General features: G+C 45.5%; 1 protein-coding gene across 3 annotated transcripts in view; it reads right to left on the minus strand.

Moving 5' to 3' along the window:
- Window positions 1-680: 680 nt before the first annotated feature.
- Window positions 681-26,383, minus strand: part of NGLY1 (N-glycanase 1) — a 354,362-nt gene continuing 328,659 nt past the window's right edge. For all 3 annotated transcript variants that reach the window (XM_085630539.1, XM_085630540.1, XM_085630538.1), the window contains 3 exons: window positions 26,036-26,221; window positions 24,891-25,068; window positions 681-5,719 (listed from right to left, as the gene is read on the minus strand). In XM_085630539.1, coding sequence (XP_085486665.1) covers window positions 5,550-5,719; window positions 24,891-25,068; window positions 26,036-26,221 — 534 coding nt within the window. In that variant the 3' untranslated portion in view covers window positions 681-5,549. The remainder of the gene's footprint in view (window positions 5,720-24,890; window positions 25,069-26,035; window positions 26,222-26,383) is intronic.

Raw genomic sequence — 26,383 nt, forward strand, 5'->3', positions numbered from 1 at the left:
TTGAACATTTATATAAAAGTGTAGAACTGAAAGAAATAGTACCTCAATCACAGAGCTATCAGCGGATGGACACTAATCAAGAGGAAGTAATCTGTTCTTCACGGAAAGAAAAGGAAGTGATGCCTGGCATGCACTACCCAATTAAGAGGCAGCTGAAAAGAGTGACAATTAAGCCAACAAACGGTAATAGGCAGGCTTCAAGTGCTTTTTTGTAAGCAATACCTCTCAAGTCAGAGTGCATGAATGCGTGGTCGCAGGCGAGCCCTAATAGTTTCAGGATGCCAATCCTGTAGTCAGCCTTCTTGGGCCTGACCCTTATACTAAGGAATTACCCTCACACTATGTTTTGTGTTGCATTCCTTCATCCCCTACTACTATTTTCAGTGCATCTTTTATTAAGTATCAGGACCCCTGGATCTAGTTTTATACACACTGTTTATTTTCACTTTTCATCCTATTTGTGTGATGTTGCTCATCATTCGCAGATACTTAGGGTGCTCATTGAGCCTTCATATGGCGTTGCACTGACTTATGTCTAGTTTTGCACTCAACAACTACATACAGTAAATAAGAATTAAACATAGCAAAATTCAGAAACCAAACCAGCTTCATCGGTTGTGACTGTTCCATAAAAGGGATTATTTATTCAAAAAAAGAAAAAGTAAAAATGATTTCATATATTTGTTAAAATTATTTTATTGTAAACATTAAAATAATAAAGACATGAAAAATAACACACTGTCATACATTGAGCTATTTTCCCCTCAGCCAATGGCCACATCTGTGTTCCCTCCCCCCTACAATTTCAAATGTATATTTAATAATAATTTCTTGCTCTACCATAAAGCACAAATACATACAAAATATTTAGTTTAGAAATTAATTCAGTATATTTTGTATAATAATAAAAATAGAATAAAAAAAGAAGTAGCAATGCATCTTTGGGGATCCAGGTATCTAAAAACAGGATCCCTCTTGAGCTACCACCTCACAGAAGGGTTCCTTTTTAAGTTGTAAAATCCCACATCCCTATACACTTTTTTTGTAAATTAAAAATGTGTAAAATTATTTATCAGGCATGCCTTCTCTACGTTTCTTTGTTGGTTTTCTGTGGGAATGTACAAATACCTCTCATGGCTACTTAATGCAGATTTCAATCCATCCAGAAAGACTAGCACAAGTCTTCAGGTGCATTTGCCTGGGTATCTAACTGCAGTGAATAAGTTGTGTGCATAATTCAATCATCTAGTAGGTGGGCTCCGAAGAGTGTCATGTATTTTTCAAAGATTAAATGTCAGGCATTGATCATGGAAGAGTTTTGACTGACACACATATCCTGTGGCTCGCATATGTGAAGGCTGTTTGTAAGTCAATTGGCCAACTGGGTCTTTTTGCCATCCCAGAATCTTGCCACCCTCTTTGAAAAGGGCATTTTAAAGGAAGTGTTTTATGAGAAGGCTGCTGCAAAGACGGATTCCTTAGATAATCCTAAATCCACGGTGCATGCGTACAATCTGCGTTTCGTCCGTGAGGTCCTCCAAAAGTATCTCTTTTATTCATAATAGACAACTGCTTTGTCCTCACCAGGTTTTGTTTTAATTTACTAACTCTCTTGGTGGGGGTTTCCTGCCAGTAGTTGCACTTTATAGGAACTATGGGTATGCCCCAGTGATGGAAAGTCTGGTCAGTCGGCCCTAGATTTTGTGTTCTTTTGCTCGTTATCTTATGCTTAGAAAGAAGTTAATATTGCCAATTTTTAAAGATTTTATATGTTATCAATGAAGATCAGTTCTATCATTGTTCCAGCAGTACATACCCCTCTAATATGCTGCTCAGTGGCATCTTATTTTGAAGATTTGAAAAATTAGATAATGTGCAATGCTGTCATTTTTCCACTCAATGCAACTGTATAATTATATTGTGATGGATAGTTTTAACTGTGTGATTTAACTGGCTTTTATTCTTTTATGCCACAGAAATATGTCGAATAAAGACATATTTGATTAGATTTTGACTGACAACGCCACCTTCAGATTGTCTTTTGTTCCTCTGCTATGTTGTAAGCTATAAACATAAGGCATTATGTAAACGTTTTTTTAAACATATTTGCTGCACCTCCTACGGCGTTTGCGTGGGTCTCGTATTAGACAAGCATAGCTACAAGCTGCATGTCCAGCTTTTTTTTAGCATGAATTTTATTTTAGATTTATATACTATGCATTAATGTTGGTGCACTTTTGTTCCTCCTCATCTGTAGGTGAATGTATAGTCGAAGTGTCAGCCTACTCTGTTCTACTGATTTCAGTCTACAAATATATAGGTATAGTAATGCTGCATGAAAAGTAAGGTTGAAGCCTTCAAGGTACAGTGCACTCTTGATATTACTGAAAGGTCTTTATTTGCCAGTCTTCAGCAAGCAGAATGTAGACATATACACAACTGGCAATGCCAGTCTTCGTGATAGCTTTAACTCTGTAGGGCTTTCTAAATTCTACTTCAAACAGTGATGAGTGTTTCTTCTATTCTATATATGAATAGTACATTCGAGCACCTAATGTATACATTTAAACTGGTGGGAGGCGAAACTACTTATTTGGGAGAATTGTAGAAGTGGTTGAAAAAAAACCTTTTGCTTGTGAAATTCAATTAAGTTTTGAATTGGGTGACTGTGTAATATGCGGGCACGCTTGAGTAAAGTGATGGCTATTAACAAAAGAACATTGAAATCAATTCTTTGGGTGGTCATTTATTCACTGGCTCAAACGGAGTTGATATTATTTTAGTTAGCACTACATTTAGGTACCAGAATGGTTGTGGTAGCCCTCTTGGTGGGGATATTAAGTTTAGCTAGAAACCTCTGATGAGTGGTGTCTAAGCAAAGTAGTGTGGTCTGTTTCTTGTAGAAGACACAAACACAGTTAAGTGTACCTTCACTTAAGCTGTTATTATGCCTCATTCTACTGTATGTAGAAGCAACTGAAGTATGTCTTGTAAAGCAGTTGGCTGCAATGGAAGGTTTCTCAGTAAACACCATATCACAACTTACACATCCTTATAATTTTGTTTGCTGTCTAGCTTAAGTACACACATGTAACTTTGTAGTAAATGCAGACATTCACATTCAGTGGCCACATGCCAAACTGGAAAGAAGCTGGGGTCTAGATGGATTATAGTTACATAAACCAGGTCTATAATCCTGGCATACTCACAGCTTCCATTGCAGTACTGACCGCATCTCACTCGGACGTAGGAAGCATGTCTTACATGCACAACTCAATGTAATGCATAAACTGCACTACCAAGTGTATGACTTTCTTGACTCACGGGATCAGTGGAATTGGTGTAAAATGGATGTAAATGCCATGTGCCTATATTTCAGTAGTACATTCTCCTTGGACTGCTGCTTTAGTGACCAGATGTAGCATCTTAATATTTTGATCTATTGTTGGGACAATGTATTGAGTGTGTTCTGTAAACATACATGGCCAATGCTACTTCCCAAGGAATCAGTTCCTTTGGGCGGATTGTCTCTAATTTACATATGCCTACAAATCTGTTGCTTGTTGCTCATATTTTCGGTATCACTATATGTATGTTCTTGTGGGTTGTTCGTGCATGTTTAGTGCCCAGCCCCAAAACCTCCTTGTTCAAGTTAATACACTGTTTCTGTATTGTGAGGACAGACAAGCACTATATTGTAGTGCAAGTGCATCTGGAATTCTTTGAATGGTAGGTCTAGTCTTGAGGTCCAGCATATTAATATACAGTTTTGAGTCTTGGGTTTTCATTTTGGAGGGAATGGTTTAATTGAGAAACTGTTAATATCACCCTCTTATGGGGAATATTCATGTTGTACCCTAAGCTTTTTCAAACTGACTGGTTCCCTACTGTATCATCATCAGCAGGTAGCGTCTTATTCCTCAGGATTTCAAGTCTGCTGTTTGTGATACAGTAACTAGCATTTCATCTTTATTTAGTCTCTTTCTTTTGCGATATAGCCCCCTTAAATGTTATTTATGATTTTTTCCAAAAATATGGGATGCTTGTAGATCAGTGTCTCAGAAACCTTTCCGGGCGGAATGTTCACATCTTTTGGCAATAATCTTCAGTATTGAAAATTCACGATATTCTGATTCAGAGCAGGGTGTTGATTTTATTGCTGACACTTGAGAGTTTTTGGCTCAAGGCTGATGTTTAATCTTTTATGCCTGATATAGCACCTCTATGTCTAAGGTTCGATAAGAGGGATTTTTAGGTCTTAACAACGGTTCTTGGTGTTCCTTTGGTGGCATTGAAGTCTTTCTTTATCATAGTTAGAATGAATGTAAGGATCTATTTTTGTAAATTCAATGACACCATGGTGCCTGCTGTGGTCAGTCCCAGCAGATGTGACAATTGTTGGAATCTAAAAATTTGTTGACATACCTCTCATTCCTGGATGGTTGACTTTGTCTTTGCTTTACTTCTGATGCCTCATGTAATGGCGACAGGTTATGAGATATGATGGGTTTTAGGCTGATGGCAAGAGCCTCCAACCTATGGTTTTTGCACACATGGCTAAAACAAATTGTAAAGCCCAAACACTGGATAGGGAAAGTATCCATGGCATGGGTATCTAAAATAGGATTCACACTACAGAATAAAAAGTTCTCAAATGCTTTTCAACAGGTAAAATAGTTTTCTGGGCAATGTTCCTTTCCTTAGAGATAAGGCCCTTACAATGAGAGGATAACAAGTACTTCCAATTGTCCTAGGTCACACCTCCTAAAGGAGACTCCTTTTCCACAAAAAGTCTCAATGCAAAAATATGTTTTCATGTCTCTCTACTTGCTCAAACCGGTCTGCATTAAGAGCACTACAACAGCGTTTACTTAAACAATATGTAAAGGCATGTCATACAATCAGAGTTTAAAACCCACAAAAACCTTCCACATTTAGAAAAGCACCATCATCGAGGAATACTTTACATTTTAATCTACATTCCACGAAAAGTGTACAATGTGTTAAATGCTCTTGCTGGCAGCATACCAGGCACTAGCAGTTCTCATGTCCCGATAATGACTGAAGACAGACATTCTGCCTGTGGTGTCACCCATCCTTCTTGCCCACAGATTCTTCATGGATTGTGTTTTCTAATTTGAGATTAGAACTGCAAATATTTTACAGTTACTTATACTCTGCTACAAATACATTTGTGAAGCCAAATGACAGGCATAGCAGTTTCTATAGCCTGAATAAGCAATTTGTAACATCAAAAATAAAAAATATAGGGGACAAATTGTGGGTATCTCATTAGAATCAGGACACGAAGTCATAATCCGGTGCATACGCTAATCATTTAGTTTCATTAACAGATTAACTAATGCTTATATTTTCTGCATTGCTCAGTATAGCCTTTCAATTCCTTGATCGTCGTTTTAAGTAGAAGCATACTTCTCATGCTTATGATGAGTGTTCACATCAAAGTCAGGATCCAGCGCTGACACCAGATCTATTAAAGTTAAATCTTGGATTTCCACATATTTGCCACAGTCGCATCCGACCCTCCGTTATTTGAATGTGGTGAGAATTTCCAATGAGGTTTCCTTGTTGTTCTGTAGGCTCTCTCTGAAGAGCTGTGTATGCTGCCATGCAACACTTCCTTCCCCTCCGCTCAACTCCGCTTCCAAAAATATCTCGGTTGCACCAGCAAAGTCTACGTAGGAATGAAGATTTTTGTCTAAAGGAAGAAGGAAAATCTATTATGAATGCCCACAGATTTAATTGACACATACAGAATGCAAAGGCTACAAAAGGAGCATAATAACTAACTTGCCTGCCCAATGCACGTATCATTCCAGCCAATAAAGAATCATTATATATGGGTAAGTAATGGTCACTTAACTTGAAGTCTAGTTTCTGTATATAGAGATCTTTTTTGAAGCCCTAAATCTTAGAATTCTTCACCAGAACATTCAAGTCACATGCCTAGATATATAGAAGGTGTAAAAAAACAGCAAAACCAATGTTACGAAGCACCCTCTAAAGCTGTACTTTTCATCTTGGTGACTCACTTTATAGGCATGCATCATTTCGGGACACGGTAATTCAGTTTTACTAGCAAACCGGAGGTTAAATCAACGGCATTTTTAGACATGCATAATTTTTCACACTGTACATACATACAGACTTATTGAGTATTGACAACAAGTAGTGGGCACTGGGCAGCGAGTAGGCAGAGGCAGCTTAGCACCAGCACTTGGATTTGTATGAGAGTTGTTTGTGGTGAAAGAGGAGAATACTTTGAAGTCAGGATGTTTAGGTGGGTTGATGTTTTTCACCAGTACTGTGGTGGTCGGATTAATCAGGCATGCCTGCAGTGCCATCCATGATTTCAACATTATCAGGGCCAGGGGAGTGACAAGGACAGAGCACTTCTTAGTGATGGCCATTTCATTTTGTTGTCTTTCAGTATTTGCTAATGCATATATCGGTATTTGTATTTATGTAGCAGGAACCTAGCAGTGGAGCAAAAGCATGCTGTCAATTAATTAGTGAGGTTAGCGACGATACAAGATCGTGTATATCAAAAAGCTTTGTACAAATGTAAATTACACACGTGATAAGTAACTTAAGCCAAAGGCCCCATCCATGGGTTGCTATTTCTGGATTGATGAGGCTGGAACAGTTGGAAGTCCAGATATTTGTTGTAGCTGCTTGTGGGAAGTTATGTTAACATCATCCTCAGTTGTCATGCCCAGGACTGAATGTGGATTACTTCCAAGTTTGGGTGGTTCATGGATTGAATACTCAGCATATATCTTGCTGTAAGCCAGGTGTTGTCCGGGCTGGAATGATCATGTGGGAGACAGCGAACCCCCTTCCCCCCAAGTAAGCAGAGGTCCAGGGTATTGTCCACTATCCTGCGTGACAAACAGCCATAAGAGAATGCACACAGTTTCTGTAGACTTGTGTATAACTTCTTTCCTCAAATCCTCTTTTAGACTGTCAGACTCATTTTCTATACTCACTCAGTACACAAGGGGCTCGTATGAACTCATTTTTGAGTGACCACTGAGTGTGGTCCCTCGTTGCCCACCTAGAGTGACTGAAGCTCCCAGCCTTTGATTCATGTGGCGCTGACCACTGTTCCTAGGATATTTTGGGATGGCTCTTAAGGATTGCCTGGAGGTGTAGTCATTTATGCGCCTGCTTCTTTATTCTGCTTGGGATCCTCCTGAATGAGGTTTTGTTTCCCTATGCCACGTGTCGATCTGTTCATTACTGCTCTTTAGTGCCCTTAGTGTATCTGGCTGCCTGACAGAATTGCATTCCTTGGGCACCAATGGGTCTGTGATTTTAATACACTTGTGGACCTGGGCTACGAGGAGCATTCAGGGCTAATTAAGTGAGCAGCATCAAAAGGGTGTAGGGCTTTTGTGTGTAGACATCAATGACAGGTGATGTCAGAAGCAAATGAGTATTGGGTAGACGCCGCAGAATATTACTCACCGCTGCTTCACCAGGCCACAAGAACAGCAGTGCAAGGCTCCCTCTCCCGCCTTCCACAGGAAGCATCACAAGCGCCGGATGGCGACCCCCAAGCCAAATGAGGCTGCCGACCTCCCCCTGCTGCCGGCATAGGCTGAATGTGAACGGGACTGCAGAGCGGCCAGCTGGAGACGCCACAGTATATTATTCACCGCCGCTGCAACGGGCCAGCAGAAGAATGGCAGGATGAATAGGCCTCGTCGTCACTGCGCGACACACCCACACATGGCTGCCGACACAGTAATGTATCGCGACATAGAGTTTGGAAAGCTCTGCTCTAAAGCCCATCACTGGCCCATTATTTTCTGGAAATTTCACTTTTCCAAACAAAATAGAAAATCCTTTCTCATAACACCACTGCAGCACTAAATGATCAAAACTGCTGCCTAAATCTAAATACGAGGCAAAAAAAGAGACCCGATAGGCTTAACCTTATAAGAGTTACAAGAACACCTTGTGCCTTTATGTGGTCTAGAGGCCTTCAGTCCCATGATGTCTTATACTGACAGCCAACTCGAGTCAGTTCTTTTTTCCAATGGTTTTTCCAGAGTGTGTGGCCTTGAAACAGTGGGGATGCTTTTAAAACATATTTCTGCAGTTTTCTTCAGAAAACAACATGCCTTTGGAGTCTCTAACTGCCACAAAGTAAATTAAGACTTCCACTGGCTCTTTAGCCTAATTTTTCAGTCAAATGCTTTTTTTGTTTGACACACGTGCAAGAAAGTAGGATCTTTCAGGTATAAATACCCCCACGTTTTGCCCGGTGTCATTGTGTTTTGACTGTAGTTCACGGATATCCTGCTAACCAGGCCCCTAGTGGTTGTGCTCTCTCCTCTGAATTCCATGGTAAGTACTTTGTACATCACACAATGGCCATACTGAGTGTAAGCCCCTATTATATTGTACTAAGGTACCCAGGGCATTGGTACACCAGGGGTGTCCCATGGGCTGCAGCATGTATTCTGCTACCCATGGGAGCCCATGCAAACAGTGTCTGCAGAGCTGCCATTGCAGACTGCGTTAAAGGGTGCTTGCACCTTTCACTTTGGATACAAGGTTCTCTTTTATCACGGTCACTGCACTTTTAACCTATAAGTCACCCCTAAAGTAGGCCCTTCAGTCCAAGGGCAGGGTGCATGATTCTAATTGCATGTGTAACCTTACACGAGCAGAGGTACCCCTACAAACCCAGGCTACATTCTCTCGGCTTTCTTAGCGCGGGACAGCCATTATAAGGTTTGAAGCGGATGCTCGCAAGTTGAGATGTCCAACTACATAATGGCTTTCCCTAAACCTGTTCATGTTTGGTATCAAGCATGCAACTATACCGATTCCAGTGTTAGTTGCATGATACCATGTACTGGGGGGCTGCTTAGGGGACTCCCCATACCTTTATGTGTAGCCGTACATGGTCTGAATGCCAGCCCGCGCTGCTGCCGACCCTTGACTATGATCTGCCCCCCCTGCTGATGAGCCTAACTCGGGCAGGGGAAGGAAGCTGAACAAAGGACTTCCTGCAAAGGAGAGGTTTGACCACCTCTCCTTTAGAATTAGATAGGGTGAGGGTGCTTCCGAGCGCCACCAGACTGCATTGAAGAGCACATTTAGTGCCCTCCTTGCATAAAACCAGTTTTGCACAATTCAGGAGTGTAGGAAAGTGGGTTTCTGTTGCAGTAACCCCCCCCCCCCCATACACTTTTTGCCAGACTACTGATGCACTTTTTCTTGGTGTGCCCTGGGTCCCTGCCAATCAGGTTCCCAGGGTCTGTGTTCTTTCCCCAAAACTAACCCAATTGGCATCTCTGGCCACAGGTCAGACCCTGGTAAATGGTACCATAGGTACCCAGGGCACTGTGACCAGGGAAGACCTCTAAAGGCTGCAGCACTTATTGTGCCACCCTTAGAGGCCCTGTACCCTGACACTCACACACTGCTTTTGCAGGCTGCGTGTCTTTGTACAGAGCAAAGTGAAGAGTCAGCATGGCACACATCCATGGGTGCCATGCCCACAAACCACTGCCCTGGCATACATCAGTCACCCCTCTAGCTGGGTGCCCTATGCCAGTGGTGAGGGTACAGGTGCATGAGCCCTGTACCCCTACAGTGTCTAAGCCAATTCTTAGGCATTGTAAGTGCAGTGCTGCCATTAAGAGTATATGGTGCAGGGAGCTTGTCATTACGAACTACACAGCACCATAATGGCTACACTGAAAACTGAGAAGTTTGGCATCAAACTTCTCAGGACATTAAACCCACACTGATGCCAGTGTGTGATTTGATGGAAAATGCACACAGAAGGCATCTCAGAGATGCCCCCTGAAAAACGACCAGCCTCTGGTGGGTTTCCTGACTGGTACACACCAGCCTGCCACCACGAGACATGTTTTTGGACCCCTAGGGTGGGAGCCTACGCTCCCTGAGCCAAGAAACAAAGCCTTTCTTGGGCGGAGGTGTTCACACCTCCCCCCAGGCCAGGAAGAGCCATCTGTGGCAGGGGAGCTTCAAAGGCCTGGCAGCCTTTGTGATGCGACCCCCAGCCTCTCCTGCTAGCAGGAGCAGGCCCCCTTCCTGTCTCCCCTCCCTTTCGGCAGGAAGACGGGCGGGAAAAACTAGCCAGCCAAGGAGGTGTGCCCACCTCTGCCAACTCCACCCCTCAGGTGGGGGAGGTGAGGTGAAGCCCACTCTTCAGTGCTCGCCATCTTGCAGATGGCAGGCACTGTCCAATCAGTACTAGGGATTGTGCTCACTCCCCCACGTGGGGTGAGCACACAAAGGGTGTAGTCACCCGAAGGTCAGTAGCCCATTGGCTACTGACCTCAAGACCCCTAAAATGCCCCCTAAATTCAGTTTTAAGGGGGCAGCCCTGAACCAAGAAGGGAGATTCCCGCAACCTAAGAAAAAAAAGGACGAAAGACGACGCCCAGCAGAGGAGACTGCAGAGAACAACTGCCTTGGCCCCCAGCCCTACCGGCCCGTCTGCAGTTTCCAGAGATCCTGCGCCAAAAATCCTCTTGTCCTGCAGCTAGCGACCTCCAGAATCCCTGAGAGGACTGACTGCCTTCAACAAAGACCGGATATCCTGTGAACAGCAACCCTGTTCAAAAGAAACTCCGAAAATAGACTGAGCCAGCTGAGGACATAGAAACCAGACGCCTGGAACTACCACTGCACCCATCGCCCATGGCCCGAGTGGTTCACCGGTCCCAGCCAGGTCCCCCAGCGCTCCAGAGTCCACCGTGGGTTGATCCCTCCAGGACTTCGAAGTCGCCTGCAGCCTCTGCACAGAGACCCTCCCCCCCACCAACCGAGTGGCCCGGTAAGGTGAAATCAGACCTCAAAAGACACCCCTACAGCCAGTCGCCCTGCGCCCTGGAGAAAAGAACCCGAGCTGCACCTATGTCCCGAGCCCTCCAACTTACCTGCCCAGCTGTTGGTTCCTCCCGGAAGTCTTCCTGGACCGAGCCTGCAGCTGAAAAACCAAAACTGAAAATCCCCATTGAAAACAGGGCACCAGACGCCAAAACAGCGCACTGCACCCGGCCGCCCCAGTGCCGCAGAGGGTGCACTTTTTGTGCCTACTTGGTTCCCTATTTGCCCTGACCTAAACACTAGGAGCTTGGCTCCCACAACCCCGTGGCCTGCTTGCCAGCAGCCACCAACCGGAGCCCCCCCTATCCTCCATAGGATAACATTAGGCCTCAACACTCTGCACCCCACTGCCCTAGTGCCACTGGGGGCGCAACAACAGTGCATTACTGACCCTGGGGACCCCTGAGTCTTGCCCCAGAACCCTAACTCCAAAGACCGAATACTTACCTCGAAACCGATAACCTGATTTTCCTCATAGGATAACATTGACACATTTTCTCCCAACAAGTTTCTAAGTGTCGACTTTTGAAAACTAAGAATATTCTTTGAAAATCGCACAAATAACATAACCGAATTTTCTCAACTGTTTGCAGGAAAGGTCCCAGTGCTGAACCTAGGTGTCCAGCACTGAGTAAGAAAAGTAACTTAGAAGTAACTTACCTGTGAATTGAATTTCCTTACATAGGATAACAGTGGTGTTTTTTTGTGGACAGTGTCAACTTTTGAAAAACAAGAATATTCTTTAAAAATCGTACAAACTACAAAAACCTAATTACTTACCTGTTTTAAGTAGATGTCCCAGTACTGAATCTAGGAGTCCAGCACTGGATTACAAAAGTAATGCGAAAGTAACTTACCTACAATTTACAGGAAAAGCCTATGTATTTAAATGTACTGGTACAAAAAGCTTTTAAGTGTGGACTTTCGAAATCTGAAAATATTCTTTAAAAATTGTACAAACTATGAATCCAGCATTGGATTACAAAAGTAACACAAAAGTAATTTTCCAAGAATTTACTTTAAAAAGCCATTCATTTAAATGTACTGCATATACTAAGTATTGCAACCTGCTGCATCCCCTGTAAATCAAATCAAGTACAATCTTCATTGCTTTTTAAAACTGTTGACAAGTAACTTATTACTGAAAAAAATGGAATGCTTACCTGTATCAGGCTTGCTTGGTTCTAATAAAATAACAGTATACTTGAGTGTGTGAATTCATTTGCTGACTGTGTACATCAAATGCTTAACACTGTCCTCTGAAACTGCTTTACTGCTCGACCAAGCTACCACTTTGGAGAGTAAAGTTCTATCTAACTTTAACCTCTGGAGACCCTTGGAGGCTATACACATTGAACCTCACTTTGGTGCAGTATATATAGAGCCAGTTTCTTACAAGGAGCCCTTGGCTCTCGCACAAAACTACACAAAGGACAGGGGAGTGTCCACCTCCCTGTCCAGCTCCTCCCTAGGGAGGTGCCCAGAGTTCCTCCAAGTGGCCACTTGATTCTGCCATGTTGAATCTTGGCCCTTGGGGGCATTTGACTGGCTAGGCCAGCTGGGTAGCATCCTTGACCCCCCTCTGTTAGGCGGGTCACCACAGAAGAAGTCCTTCTTTCTAGGGTTATTTGAGAGCTCCCCTAAGGGTAGGTCCTTAGATTCATCCCAACAACAAACTCAAGATCCGACTGCAACTTCATGGCTGTGAATCCTACGAGCCACCAAGGACTCAGCCTGCATCCCAGCCAGAAGAAATCTCCCTTGAGTGAAGGAGTCCCTTCCCCGCATCTAGAGGCACCTCAACGACGACAACCGGTTTGCTGATCCGGTTGTCCCACGGACATTGCAAGGCTCTGCAACACACGTGGTGGGTGGTTGGTACTTCAGAGGCCTAACTAGTCTTCCCTGCAACTGGGGTGACTGTAATCCCTCTTCAGCGGACCTGAGCTGCCTCCCTGTGCAGTGTCAGTTTGCCGTTGCCAAGACTTGTTGGCTTTCTTCACGAAAGATTTTCAAGCTCCAGGAAGCCCCAGTTTCCAGCATCGCACAGCTCCAAGAATGACGCCCAGCCTGTATACTCTGCATCGTAGGCCTTTATCTCCTGTGTGCTGCTGAGGATTCCCTGCGACTCCCAGTGCTTGCTGCCAGAGGGATCTCGAGGGGGCTCCTTTGATTCCTGCTGGCTCTCCTGCGGGCAGAGGGTTGACCCAGACGTACCCTTGCTGGGTTAGTCCCACAGACTTTGCTTGTCTGCAACTCAGTATGTTCATCGCAATCCGTTGTTGGCATCTGCCAAGGCTTGTTGGTGGTCCTGTCGGCCACGGACTCTCCTGCGCTCGTCAACCAGCATGGGACAGCTCGTGGAAGGCTACTGTGCTCCTCCATCGTCGCCTGGGCTCCACAGCTGCTGCTTCAACCGTGCTACGGCAAGAACCAAAGACGAGGGCTTTTATTGTGCTCCTGTGCCTCCTGGTCAACTCCAAGTGGTTTGGACTCTGTCCCCTTTGCTTTCAGGTTCTTCTCATCGGGATTCCATGTCCTGGTTCCAACGGCCTGGTCCATGAGACACTGTTGCTGATCTTCCACAAACCTCCACTGGCGTCTACGGGTGGTTGTGACACTACTTCATCCCTATTCACCTGGGCTCCCAGGTGTAGGTATCCTGGTTACTGGTGTGTCCACAGGTGGGGTGGCTCTCCAGCCTTCCTTGATCCAAGTGATTTCTTCAGGTCCTTTGAGAAGGGTCCTAGCACTGTAAAGAACAAGTTACTTACCTTCGGTAATGCTTTTTCTGGTGGATACAGTATCTGCCTGTGAATTCCTCACCTTGTGAATATCCCCTGCACCAGCAACATTCGGACATTTTTCGTAGCTCTCCACGCCGACGAGGACGACGTCACAATAGCATGGCTCCGCACGCAGCTCCGCTGACGTCACTGGAGCCATAAGAGAGCCTCATCGGCATGATGTCAGTTCCGCCCTTTTTTTCCCGTGCCTTCGAGGCACACGGACGGACCGACAACAATATATGTACAGTGTACACAGTACATAATATTCAAACCAACACACACTGTGTGAAGTCAATGCAGAAAATCAAAAGAAACACTTCCTTTGACAGTAACAGATCGATTTTATCACATTATCACTATTGTAGGTATACAAGGGTGGACAACGGGGAGGCGGGTGGGTCAGTGAGGAATCCACAGGCAGAAACTGTATCCACCAGAAAAAGCGTTACCGAAGGTAAGTAACTTGTTCTGCTGATGGATACATCTGCCAGTGGATTCCTCACCTTGTGAATAGATTCCCACAGCAGTCCCCACTCCCGGAGGAGGGTGTCCACCCTTCTATACCAAAATATCCTGAAGGACGGAACGTGCAAAGTGTCCGTCCCTCCTCACCTCGGAATCTAAGCAGTAATGCTTCGCGAAAGTGTGGAGGGTGGCCCAAGTTGCCACTCTACAAATGTCCTCCACAGGAACACCTCTAGATAAGGCAGATGTAGAAGACTTTGCCCTGGTAGAGTGAGCCCTTATACCCTCTAGAGGTTCCTTAACAGCCAAAGGGTAACAGATCTTGATGCACAAGATAATCCATCTGGAAAGGGTGCGCTGGTGCACTGCTCTGCCTTTCCTGCAGCCAATGAAGTCCACGAAGAGCTGGTCACCCACTCGAAAGTCTTTAGTTCTATCGAGGTAAAAACTCACCGCCCTTTTAGGGTCCAACCGGTGAAGCCGCTCCTCCTCCTTGAAAGGGGATGGGGGAGGATAGAAGGTAGGAAGGGTAATGGACTGCCCCAGATGGAAAGGAGTTACCAGCTTAGGTAGAAATGCAACCCTGGTCCTGAGTACCATTCTTTCAGCATGAATGGTCAAGAACGGGGGTTTCGAACTCAGAGCTTGAAGCTCACTTACCCTCCTTGCCGAGGTAATGGCAATGAGAAAAACCGTTTTGAAAGACAACAGCCTTAAGGGACACTTGTGCAAGGGTTCAAAGGGAGAACCCATCAAGTAAGTTAAGACAAGATTTAAGTCCCATTGAGGCACAATAAATGGAGTGGGTGGAAATTTGTTGGTAAGGCCCTTAATGAACCAAAACACAATAGGTGATTTTAACAAGGACGGCTGATCCGGCAAGCAAAGGAATGCCGACAAAGCCGCTAAATAACCCTTCACAGTGGCTACAGCAAAACTTTGCTGAGCTAGAGAGAGAGCAAACTGAAGGATGTTGGATAAACGAGCCCTCAAAGGGTCAATAGACTTCTCCCCACACCAATGGACAAATTTGGACCACCTATAGGAATAGATAGACTTGGTGGAGTGACTCCTGGCAGACAAAAATCACGTCCATCACGTCAGGCGGGAGAGAAAAGGAATTCAGGTTGCCCCGTTCAATCTCCAGGCATGAAGGTGTAAGCTTTGGAGGTGGGGGGTGTAGAACCTGCCCCTGCGAGAGGTCTGCCCTGAGAGGGAGACGGAGCGGAGGGCACGAGGAGAGGTGGAGAAGATCTGTATACCACACCCTTCTTGGCCAATCCGGGGCGATCAATATGATTTGGGCCCGGTGTTGGCGAATCTTCCTCAGAACCCGAGGAATCAAGGGGTTGGGAGGAAACGCATAAAGGAGATGCGAGTCCCATCTCAACTGAAACGCGTCCCCCAAAGCTCCCTGCATTGAATACTGGAGACTGCAGAATGACTGGCAGTGAGCGTTCTCGTGAGTGGCAAACAGGTCCACCCGAGGAGTTTCCCACGTCCGAAAGACGTGACGAACCACCTCCGGATGGAGCCTCCACTCATGGTCGGCAGAGAACTGCAGACTGAGACTGTCTGCACGCACGTTCAGAACTCCGGCCTGATTTGCCATCAGACAAATCTGATGATCCTGAACCCAGGACCAGAGACGCAGAGCCTCTCTTCAGAGACAATGCGACCCCACTCCTCCCTGCTTGTTGACATACCACATCGTGGTAGTGTTGTCCGTCAGGACTTGAACCGACTGACCGCGAAGGGAAGGGAGAAAGGCCATGAGCGCCAAAGGAATCGCCCGCAATTCCAGAAGGTTGATGTGAAGCAACCTTTCCTCTGGAGACCAAAAACCCTTGATCTCCAGATCCCCCAGATGAGCACCCCACCCTAAAGTGGATGCATCTGTTATTACTGTGGCCACCGATGAAAAGGCCTTCCTTGAGACAGATTGCCCTCCACGCTCCACCAAGACACATCCGCCGCAGCTTCTCTGGAGATCCTCACAGACTCCCTGAGATCTCCTTTGTGCTGATACCACTACCTGCGGAGGCACCACTGGAGCGCCCTCATGTGCCAGCGTGCATGGTTGACCAACAGAATGCAGGAAGCAAACAGACCGAGCAGGCGAAGAACCTTCAGGACTGGAATGACCGCTCCGTTGTAAAACAAGGGAATCATTTCCTGTATGTCGAGAATCCTTTGTGGAGGTGGGAACGCTCGACACACAGTAGTGTCCAGTACCACCCCTATGAACAGGTTGCGCTGAGATGGCACCAGGTGAGATTTGGGCACGTTTATCGAGAAACCCAATTTGTACAACAGCTGGGTTGTAACCTGCAGATGATGAAGCACCTTCTCTGGCCACTCCGCTTTGATCAGCCAGTCGTCCAGATAGGGGAAAACTGGAATCCCCGACCTTCTGAGATGGGCTGCCACCACTGCCATCACCTTGGTGAAGACTCGAGGTGCAGTAGTAAGATCAAACGGAAGAACCGCAAACTGATAATGTTGCGACCCTACCGTAAACCGGAGATACTTCCTGTGCGACTTCAGGATGGGGATGTGGAAATACGCATCCTGCAAGTCGATCGACACCATCCAGTCCTCCTGATGCAGCGCTTGAAGAACCTGCGCAAGAGTGAGCATCTTGAACTTCTCTTGCTTCAGAAAAAGATTCAAGATCCTGAGGTCCAATATTGGACGCAATCTGCCGTCCTTTTTCGGAATCAGGAAATACCGGGAGTAGCATCCCTGACCCCTCTCCTGCTCTGGAACGAGCTCTATCGCACCTTTTTTCAGTAACGTCAGGACTTCCTCCTGCAGGGGAAGACAGTGTTCCTCTGAGCAAGCCCCTTGACAAGGAGGGTAATTTGGAGGGAATTCCCGAAAGGGAAGGGCGTACCCATTTTCTACAAGATCTAGAACCCAAAGGTCTGTAGTAACCGATTCCGAATCTTGTAGAAAATGGGTAAGCCGGCCCCCCCACAGGACCAACATGATCCAGAATGGTGGATCTAGGGCTGCTTTGCAGGGGAGGAAGAGGAAGAGGAAGAGGAAGAGGAAGAGGAAGAGGAAGAGGAAGAGGAAGAGGAAGAGGAAGAGGAAGAGGAAGAGGAAGAGGAAGAGGAAGAGGAAGAGGAAGAGGAAGAGGAAGAGGAAGAGGAAGAGGAAGAGGAAGAGGAAGAGGAGGAGGAGGGCGACCCCTGATTCTGCCTCTGTAGCTCTAATACAGAGTGTTTTGCTGCTGTTGCTGCTGCTGCTGGGGCTGTCTGTAAGAACGAAAGGTTGTCCTTCCGAAGCCCCTGTACCTCTTGAACGAACCCCTTGGCTGTGTTTGAAGGCCCAAAGATTTAGCCGTGGCCTTACTCTCTTCAAATCTTTCAAGCGCAGCATCCGCTTTCTTGCCAAAAAGTCCGGAGCCATCAAAAGGCAAGTCCAAGAGCGTTGACTGGACATCAGGGGAGAACTCTGAAGATTTAAGCCACGCACTCCTCCTGGTGGCAACAGAAGATCCCATGACTCTTGCAACCGAGTCAGCTGTATCCAAGCAATTTAGATTACCGGACGTGCTGCCGCTTGGGTATCCGAAAGGACCTCATTGAAATTCATCCTATCCTCTTCTGACAGCTTTGGGGCTAGCTGCTTTGCTGAGTCCATAAGGCCATGGATATATCGGCCCAAAAGACAGGTGGCATTCGTCGATTTAAGGGCCATGCAGAGAAAACCTTCTTGGCCGACTGATCCAATTTCTTCGCCTCCCTGTCACTCGGGACTTGGGGGAAAAGAACCTGTTGATTTTCTGGAACAGGCAGCCTGAACCATAAGACTCCGGAGATGGGTGAGATGTCAAAAAGTCTGGGTCCCCTGCAGCTGCCCTATACCTCCTAGCAATAACTTTAGAAACTGCAGGAACAGAGAAGGGCTTACGCCACACCTCCATTACTGGTTCTATAGTGGCGTCATTAAAAGGGAGTAAAGGCTCTGATGCAGTAGAAAGAGAGTGCAGAACCTCTGTTAGGATGTTAGGCTTGAACTCTGCAGAAGGCAACTGCAGATCTAAAAGTTCAGCCGCCTTCTTAATAACAGCGTGGTATGGAGCCACATCCTTTGAAGGAGCATCAGAAGGAGGAGTAAACTCCCATTCAGGTGATAAATCCAGGCCACTAGCCTCCTTCAACTCAAACACATCGTCTGACTCCATCAGCTCACCTTCCTCTACTTCCTCCATCAAGTACCTCTGTTCATCCAGCACCCTTTGGGCCTCCCTCCTAGACCTGATCCTCACAACAGGAGTCGGCGCCGTGACCGAATCAGACGGCGCCGGAACCGGCGTCGAGCGTGGATCCAAAGGGACAGCCGGCGTCAAACGAGGTTGAGTCGGCGCCGGTGAAGAAGGGAGCGGCGTCAATGTCCTCGGCGCCGGTAGATGCCAAGCCGGCGTCGCCGGAAAAAAGGCATGAAGGGAGCCTGAGGATAAGCTTGTGGAACTCCCAAACTGAAGGCCATAGGACCCATAGGACCCGAAGGTGCACCAGAGGGGTACATGGCTCTGGAGAAGACTCCATACATAGCATTAAGATAATGCGTAGGGTCCTGACCTGGGTCTGGAAACGCAGGATATTGTTCAGGCATCACCGGACTCGGGCCGACCGGCGCCGATGGTGGAATCAGCAGAGCCGAAGGCTCACCCGGAGCAGGAGGCTCCTCAATCAGAACCGGAGACGAAGCCGGAGATGGAGCCGGCGTCGGAGATGGAGCCGGGGCCGGAGAATGCTCCGGTGAAGCCACAAGTGACGATAGACCAATAGGAGAATCAGGAACAGGCGAAGGAGATACAAAGTCCTTACGGTGTCGGGAGGGCGATGTCGATCTCGGAGCCGCATCCCTAGCAGAGTGATGTCGGGATGAATGCCTCTTTCTCTTGTGCTTCTTGGACTTGCCCCGAAGTCGACTTTGACGCCGACCTCGATCTTCTCCGGCCTCTTTTTTCCTTCCTCGTCTTGGCAATGAACAATTTTGCTTCCTTCTCCTTAAGAGCCTTGGAGCTCATCTTGCGACAGCAAGAACATCCTTCCACATCATGGTCCGATGACAGGCACCACACGCAGTCTTCATACAGATCCGTTATCGACATGTGCTTTCCACATTCTTGACAAGGTTTAAAGCCAGACTTCTTCGTTGACATTTCAGCTGAAGAAGAAGAGAGAGAAACCAGCACAAAACAAAGTAACAAGTACAGCTACAGAGAGAGACTCCCGAAATCCGTTGGCGTCGACGGCACGGAAATAAGGGAACTGACGTCATCACGCCGACGAGGTCTTCTTATGGAGCCGGTGACATCAGCGGAGTCGCGAGCGGAGCCGTGTCTCTGACGTCGTCTTCGACCTCATCGGTGTGGACTACTACAAAAGTTTCCGAATGTTGCTGGCGCAGGGGATATTCACAAGGTGAGGAATCCACTGGCAGATGTATCCATCAGAAGTCAGTTTCAACAAGCAGCAGTTTCAGCAATATGGTGTATAGCTTTCTCAATATCAATGGGTTGGATGTGCAGAACTACGAGGAAGCTGTCTCAGTTTTAACACTAGAGGGTAGCACAAATAGCTTGTTGCTGGGGCGTGACCTGTAGACCGAGGTGAGGAGAAAGTGTGGCATTAATGTTACTAGGCTAATGCAAAGTGAACTTGCGGCATCAGGGGCATAGAGATACAGTTAACTTTATCGTCTCTGCTCGAAAATATCCTGCTGAGAGCTCAACTGATTGCAGTCAAAATAACGGCATTACGCTAGTGCCCAGTTCAGATTCCACTAGAGAAAACAGAGCTCGCTAACTTGGGGTTTGGAGCGCACTATTCTTTAAGTGGAGCTCAGCTATGCAACTACGCACATTATACTAAATTTGCCATTAAAGAATTGTACCGGGTCGTAAACCTTTAAAAATACCACGCTCAGTATCTCCGCATCACCACAAGGTAGCATTAGAGCAAATGAGCAATATGTGATTTGTATTCATTTCCTTTAGGGACAGAAGTTGCAATCCGTTACCTGCACAGTGTCTGATCGAAGTCGACTACTTTTTGCTGGGATGAGAATTGAGGTGGTGAACAGTGAGCCTCTATATGCTGTTATATATGTATAGACGAAGAGATGTTGAAATTCCAGTGTCCCGAATCAGTCACATAGCGTAGACACTCATTCATTGGTGGGCTAATCGAGTGTGCGCCTTACATTGCACACAATGCGACATGAGTTAACATTATCTGTCTCATTCTCTCAGGCGCCAATATTTCATGCTCTCTTTCCTGCTATTTTTCAGGACCATGTGTCTGTGTAACAACATTTTGAAATAACTGCTTGGCTTGTTAGGCTTGCGAGTGCTGCGTGCAGCCACATGCTGAAAGCGCCTCAGTCCTGTCTCTTCCTCCTCAAAGCCCCCTCCTAAGATGATTTTCCCATCTCATTACTTGCAGTTTAACTAGTTGACTTGTATGGATCAAACCACATCAGTCCAATCAGAGGACGCCTGGCACCCTCCCCCTTTTGCACATTACGTGATGCGTGTTCGAAGGACCACATTGCTGCTTTCTTCCAGGAGACCACAAAGAAAACGATTTCCAACTAGTGCTCTATCGTCATTTGTGATAATTGGGTGTATTTACTAGCCACGATGGAACTGGTGAAATTAACTTTATAGCACTGAAAATTGGGCAATTTCCCCTAACACTCACCTGGCACGTAATATCCTGCACGTGGGCTGCACAGGAGGCATGCAGAGTTTGCAAGAGACATCCCAGCACTCTGCAGTAGCAGTCCATGAGCTTCCCATCACGAGACAGCTCGCAGCAGCCGAGCTGTTACTTTATCATAGTGAAATTTACTCCTTTCAGTCTTGGAACCAGCACGCCTCGGTTACATTCTGGTTTTAGCAGGTGTTATTCTGCTCTAAAATTTATTATCTCTTCCTGTTGCTTGGACTGTGTATCATAAAAAAAACTGAAAAATATCAAAAGTGCACAACCCAGTAATTCCCCACTACTAGTCGTCGCACCCTCTTCACAGACTCCATGCACACAAATCGGTTCTTGCTAAAGCACCTCAATTTAGTCTGTTTCTGCTGTTATAAAAATGTTCTCTGTGATCCCCCGTTGCTCCAGGGGGTTAGACTAGATCAACTACTAAAAATGTAGTAAAGATACCAATGACTCCACACTTCCTTGCACTAATACATGCTCACATGCAGTCTATTGCTCACATTCTTCCCGTTCTCCCACCTCCCCTACTCCTTTTCCCCCTCTCCAGCAGGTGAATCTACCCTTGAAACTAGCATACTGGCTTTGGAGCCTGAGGCAGGCACATTGTAAACAGATCACAGAAGAAAAAACTCCGCCTGCTGATCCAACCCACTGCGATCGGAGCAGGGGAACTGCAGGTGTCTCTTTACATTGTATTCGGTAGCAGGCTTAAAAGCCCACCAAACTACAATACTTGTATCTATCTGTGGCACGTAGGTTACAAACTGATCACTGCAGCAGACTTTCAACCTCATTGGCTGTCCTATTGGGAATGGAGGCTGTAATCAAAGTCACAGTAGCCTGTGATGTGGTCAGATTTTCACGAGCTCTATTTAGGCAAAGAGCCCTCAATACTTGGGTACGTTAGAGGTATATGAAGAATGTTTAGAGTGTTGTTCTACCCATATTGCCACCCCTGAACCTCATGCCCAGCACAAAACCCCAATCGATGCCTGCACTCGCCCATCCACATTTTTTATTCTGACTACAGAAGTGATTTTCAGGGGATCTCAAGGTCATAACCCCTCATTGTCACTGGTTCAGTGTCACCACTAGGTGGCATCAAAGCCTCCAAGACAGGCCCCTGGGGACACATAGCTGTTTGATTGCCCCTTCCACTTCCGGTGACCAGAACCTCCTTCAGCAGAGACCCAGTGGCATCTCACAGCCTCCACCTCAACCCCTAGCCACTCAAAAGGTGTGCCCGGCTCTTTTGACAGTTTGATGTTGTCTCTGGTGGAGTTCAGTGGCCTGCAGGACGGCTGCCTGTGGCTAGCATCAGAAGTCTGCAGTGAAACTTGCACAGCCACCTGTGCACAGGGCTGCATGTGCAGTCTGCACATGTGGGTGCCTGTGCCTAAGACGGTCTGTCAGAGAGATTCCTGCATGCTGTGCTAAATGTTCACTGGTTGGTCAGTGCATGAACTAATGGAGGTTTCATAATGTCCCACTGATTAACAAATTTTATTTCAATTAAAGCGGTCCATTATTATACATGAGACTCCAGAGTGGGTGAGGGGAGCAAAGAGTCCTCTTATTACGAAGAGAGATTGGGGCTGCCCCACCATTTTACCAACCACCATCCCTACGCCTTTCACACACACACCACATACATACCCACCCCGCTTCCGACTCCCCTGTTCCAGCCAGAGCTGCCGACTTTGAACCTTGGGGACAAGGTTTGAGTCGCAGCATAGCTAAACATCCTGTGCTTCAAGGTAGGTCACCTAACCTGCTCTGGCCTAAAAAAAAAATGAACATGATCTTGTGTAATGTAACTGGTGCTCACGTGAAGCGCTCCACTACCTTTGGGTCGTGATAGTGCTATATTAGCAAACTGCAAAAAATAAACGCCCACACCAGGCTCACATGACAAGCACGGTGCTTTCCTTTTACAGATAAAGCAGACTATGAAGCTTTCCCATTTTTAAAGGTGAAAAGAAATAATCCAGCATCTTGAACTCGAACACTACCACCATCACTGCAAGAGCTGCAGGGAAAGTGCCTCAGTGTTTAGGCCTGTGACCTGGCTTGATTTCATAACGTGCATTTCTAAAGCGCACATTTACCCAGAAGGGTATTTTTGCGCTGAATAGTAGATGTTTATTGTTATCCAACTCAATGGTACTAATTCTATCGACCTCAGAAGGATGAAAGGCTAAGTTGGCCTGGCGGGATGTGAACCTGGGACTATGAGGTCAAACGCAGGGCTCTACAATGGACGCATTAGTCCACTAAGCCACCAGACCCAATATGTCACTAGAGAAAATAAAATTAGTAGCGCTTTTGGGTGTTTGTTCAGCTATTATTGGATTTCTATATCCGCTGAAGAATAAACAAATTTAATTTGCCAGATAACATTTTAATATCCAAGAGGCCAGGACAGTGTTTCTAACTCTACTGTGACTGAGCCTAGGCGTCCTTGCTAGGTGTGACATGGAATGCTGGGTGGTTGCAGTAACTCGCTCGCCCCCATCTCAATGATGCTCAGTTCTCCACTTCTAGATTTACTGTCTTTTCAACTTAACACTCCTTCCCTTCGCTGTAAGACTAGCGCTTGCTTTCCAGCTGTGTGAGTGTGAAGATTTCACAGCTGCTACATGTCCTACATATCTGAGGGAGACAAACTTGAACATAAGTTGCTGAGCTGCACCTCTTCATGTTAGCGTAGCTTACTCTGCTGCTGCCATTACTATATGCATGAGAGAACCATGTACTGCTACTGCCAGTGCTGCATATGCTCTATGTGTGGGGAAGAATGTGGAGATGTAGCAGTGAGTGCACAATAATATAAACACCACACAGAAGTGTAAAAGGAGAGATTGATTTAACTGCCCATTACTGCCTTGTGTATTTGTACTTGCGGATACTGCATCAGTGAATCACAGCACACCTGCTACGTGATTTTGCTGCCCCACAAATCGTTCAAAAGCTCTGCCAAGAAGGGCAGTTATTCCCATCCACAAGTTTATCAGAGCATCCGAGTATTTTTGAAGCTGGACAGCTATGAGTTGGCCCTATGATTTAGAACACCCTTCTGTACTACAGTTTCAAATTTCGACACAGTCTGGTTTGTGACAAAAACACTTCAAGAAATGTAGTCAATTACCAGTCTGCACTCTGCCCTTAGGCACTATTTCTCAACATATGAAAATGTGTTACATGCACACTAGTTGATAAGTGGGTGCAGTGCACACCGACATCTGCACGCATGCTGTACAACCATCCAGTACAACAGTTGCATTTGAGAGAGCATGACCATGCACTGCATAATTGGACTTGAAATATATATTGCTCAGTATGCTGCACTGATTGCAGTGCAGGTTCTCTCCGTGCAGACCTACCATAGTGATTTATGCAGTAGGTGGGGCAAGCAGTTACCTTACCAGGACAAGTAGATTTGTGTAACATTTTGTCCCCTGGCCAAGTAGATTTTTGAAAACTTTTAACACCCCTGATTTTTATGGGTCAATGTAAGGAAGGGTGCATGGATCAGTATAGTACATTTTCATACAATGCTTTCTTCTTGCCTTAGTTCTACTCCAATCTGGTAGGTCAAAATCAAGAGAAACATAGAGAAAAACATGAACAATTGCAAGTCTATAAAGCTATTCTGTGAACTGTGATATAAAATAGAGCAATATTTCTAAAGGAATTAGCTAGGTATCGCCAGAGGAAGCTGCAGGAGTCTGGAGACCGGAATGGGTAAACAAGTCAGGGGCAAGGGAAGGTAGAGGGAAGTGAGACAAAAGGAGTGTTTCATTTCCGGTGGTCTGTTAATAAATTAAATTCGCAAGACAGACGGGTGAGAATTTGGTGGGTGATGAATCTCCATATTTATCCAATGAGTACTATTGACACAAGGGAAGTGAAACATAGGCCAGCACATCCACCACTTCTCATTAAAGACTGCTGCTGTGACAATGCAGAGAATGTTGAGTTCAGCACAAACCTCCACTCAGAACAACTTCAGCTGTGGAAGACCGCAAGCGCCACTTTACTTCTCCACTCTGATATGTTGCACTGCTAACTCGAACAGAGACATTTTCCACTTTCAGACCAACTGAACCACACTCCAGCTTCCAGCACACATAAGCATTTGTAGATCCTTCCCAGCGAGCTAAATATACCTGTGAGAAACAGGGAACAAGGGAATACATTTAATATTATGTCATATTTGATAACTTTTTTATTTTAATCACAGACTGAATGCCTTTTCAGAAAGATCAACACCAGTTACTTTAAATAAAGAAAAAAAATGTAAACTGTACTACAAATGCACTCTATAAATCCCTTTGCACAGAAGCCACAAAAAGTCTAACCACATCAGTTGACATTTCCCTGTATCTATAATCATTTGGTGTACAATTGAAAATCATCACATGCATCACTCTACCATAGACTGAGACAGTGTTCTACAGCACAGATCTATTATTTATTTCACAACAGGCATAAAACACGTTCTGGAATTTAGGCCTTTTTAAAATGAATATCTTTTGATATCTTGGTAAATATTTTTAGTTTTTTTCATGTTAAATGTTTAACGGAGATGGGGACAGTCAAGGATTATGGTAGGAAAAGCAGTACAGTGGACTGGAAAAGTGTGCACTGTGATGACCATCTTTCATTATTCTGGTCTGTAAATAAATTAACAGAACCAATCACAAACACAATTCAGATTTAGAATAGTGTGATAAAAATTATCCACATAACAGGTAAGAAAACATTTATGAAGACCAAGTATATTCCGATTTGGCAAACAAACCAGCACAGGCTTACTTTTATAAAACTTTATACTGTATGGTTACATTTGCGTTACTGCAATTTTACTAGATTAGTGGCAAAGGTAGTGAATTGTTTAACTGGGTAACTTCCAAGAAAGTTATTTGTTTACATCTGAGGGGACCAGATATGTCAAGAACATCTGTGATGGGGAATTCAGCACCTTCAGACAGGCTTTGCTGTTCTCACCGGTGTGCAAAGTACATTCATGATTAGCAGATAAGAACAAAGTGTCATTCTTTGGGCATGGAGTGCAGTTAGCGAAAGCGGCATTGAATAAACAGGATCTCGCAGGAGGAGCATTAGCTTAATTACCATTTTCCAGTCATTCTCCACTTTCCTCGTGAGAGACTCCATGCGCCACACGCCGCTCTCCCAGCCCTTGATATCTTCGTTATCATTTGAGACACGTGTGTAACGATCTTCAACTACGTTATAACGGAGGTGAAAGCATTTAGAAGACTGCTCTTTTTCAGAAGGGACAAAAACAGTGTCTGCTTTCTTATTCCAAACAAAATTAAAAAAAAATAATAACTTGGTTAATATTTTAATATTTACACATGCAAAATATATACACAGCATATATACAGACATCTAACCATTTTGAAGTGCTTATGGGAGAAAAACAGATAATTTATCTTAAAGTCAAAAACTAGGGCTTTT

This window comes from Triturus cristatus, chromosome 10, assembly GCF_964204655.1.
Source record: "Triturus cristatus chromosome 10, aTriCri1.1, whole genome shotgun sequence".
Lineage (NCBI taxonomy): Eukaryota > Metazoa > Chordata > Amphibia > Caudata > Salamandridae > Triturus > Triturus cristatus.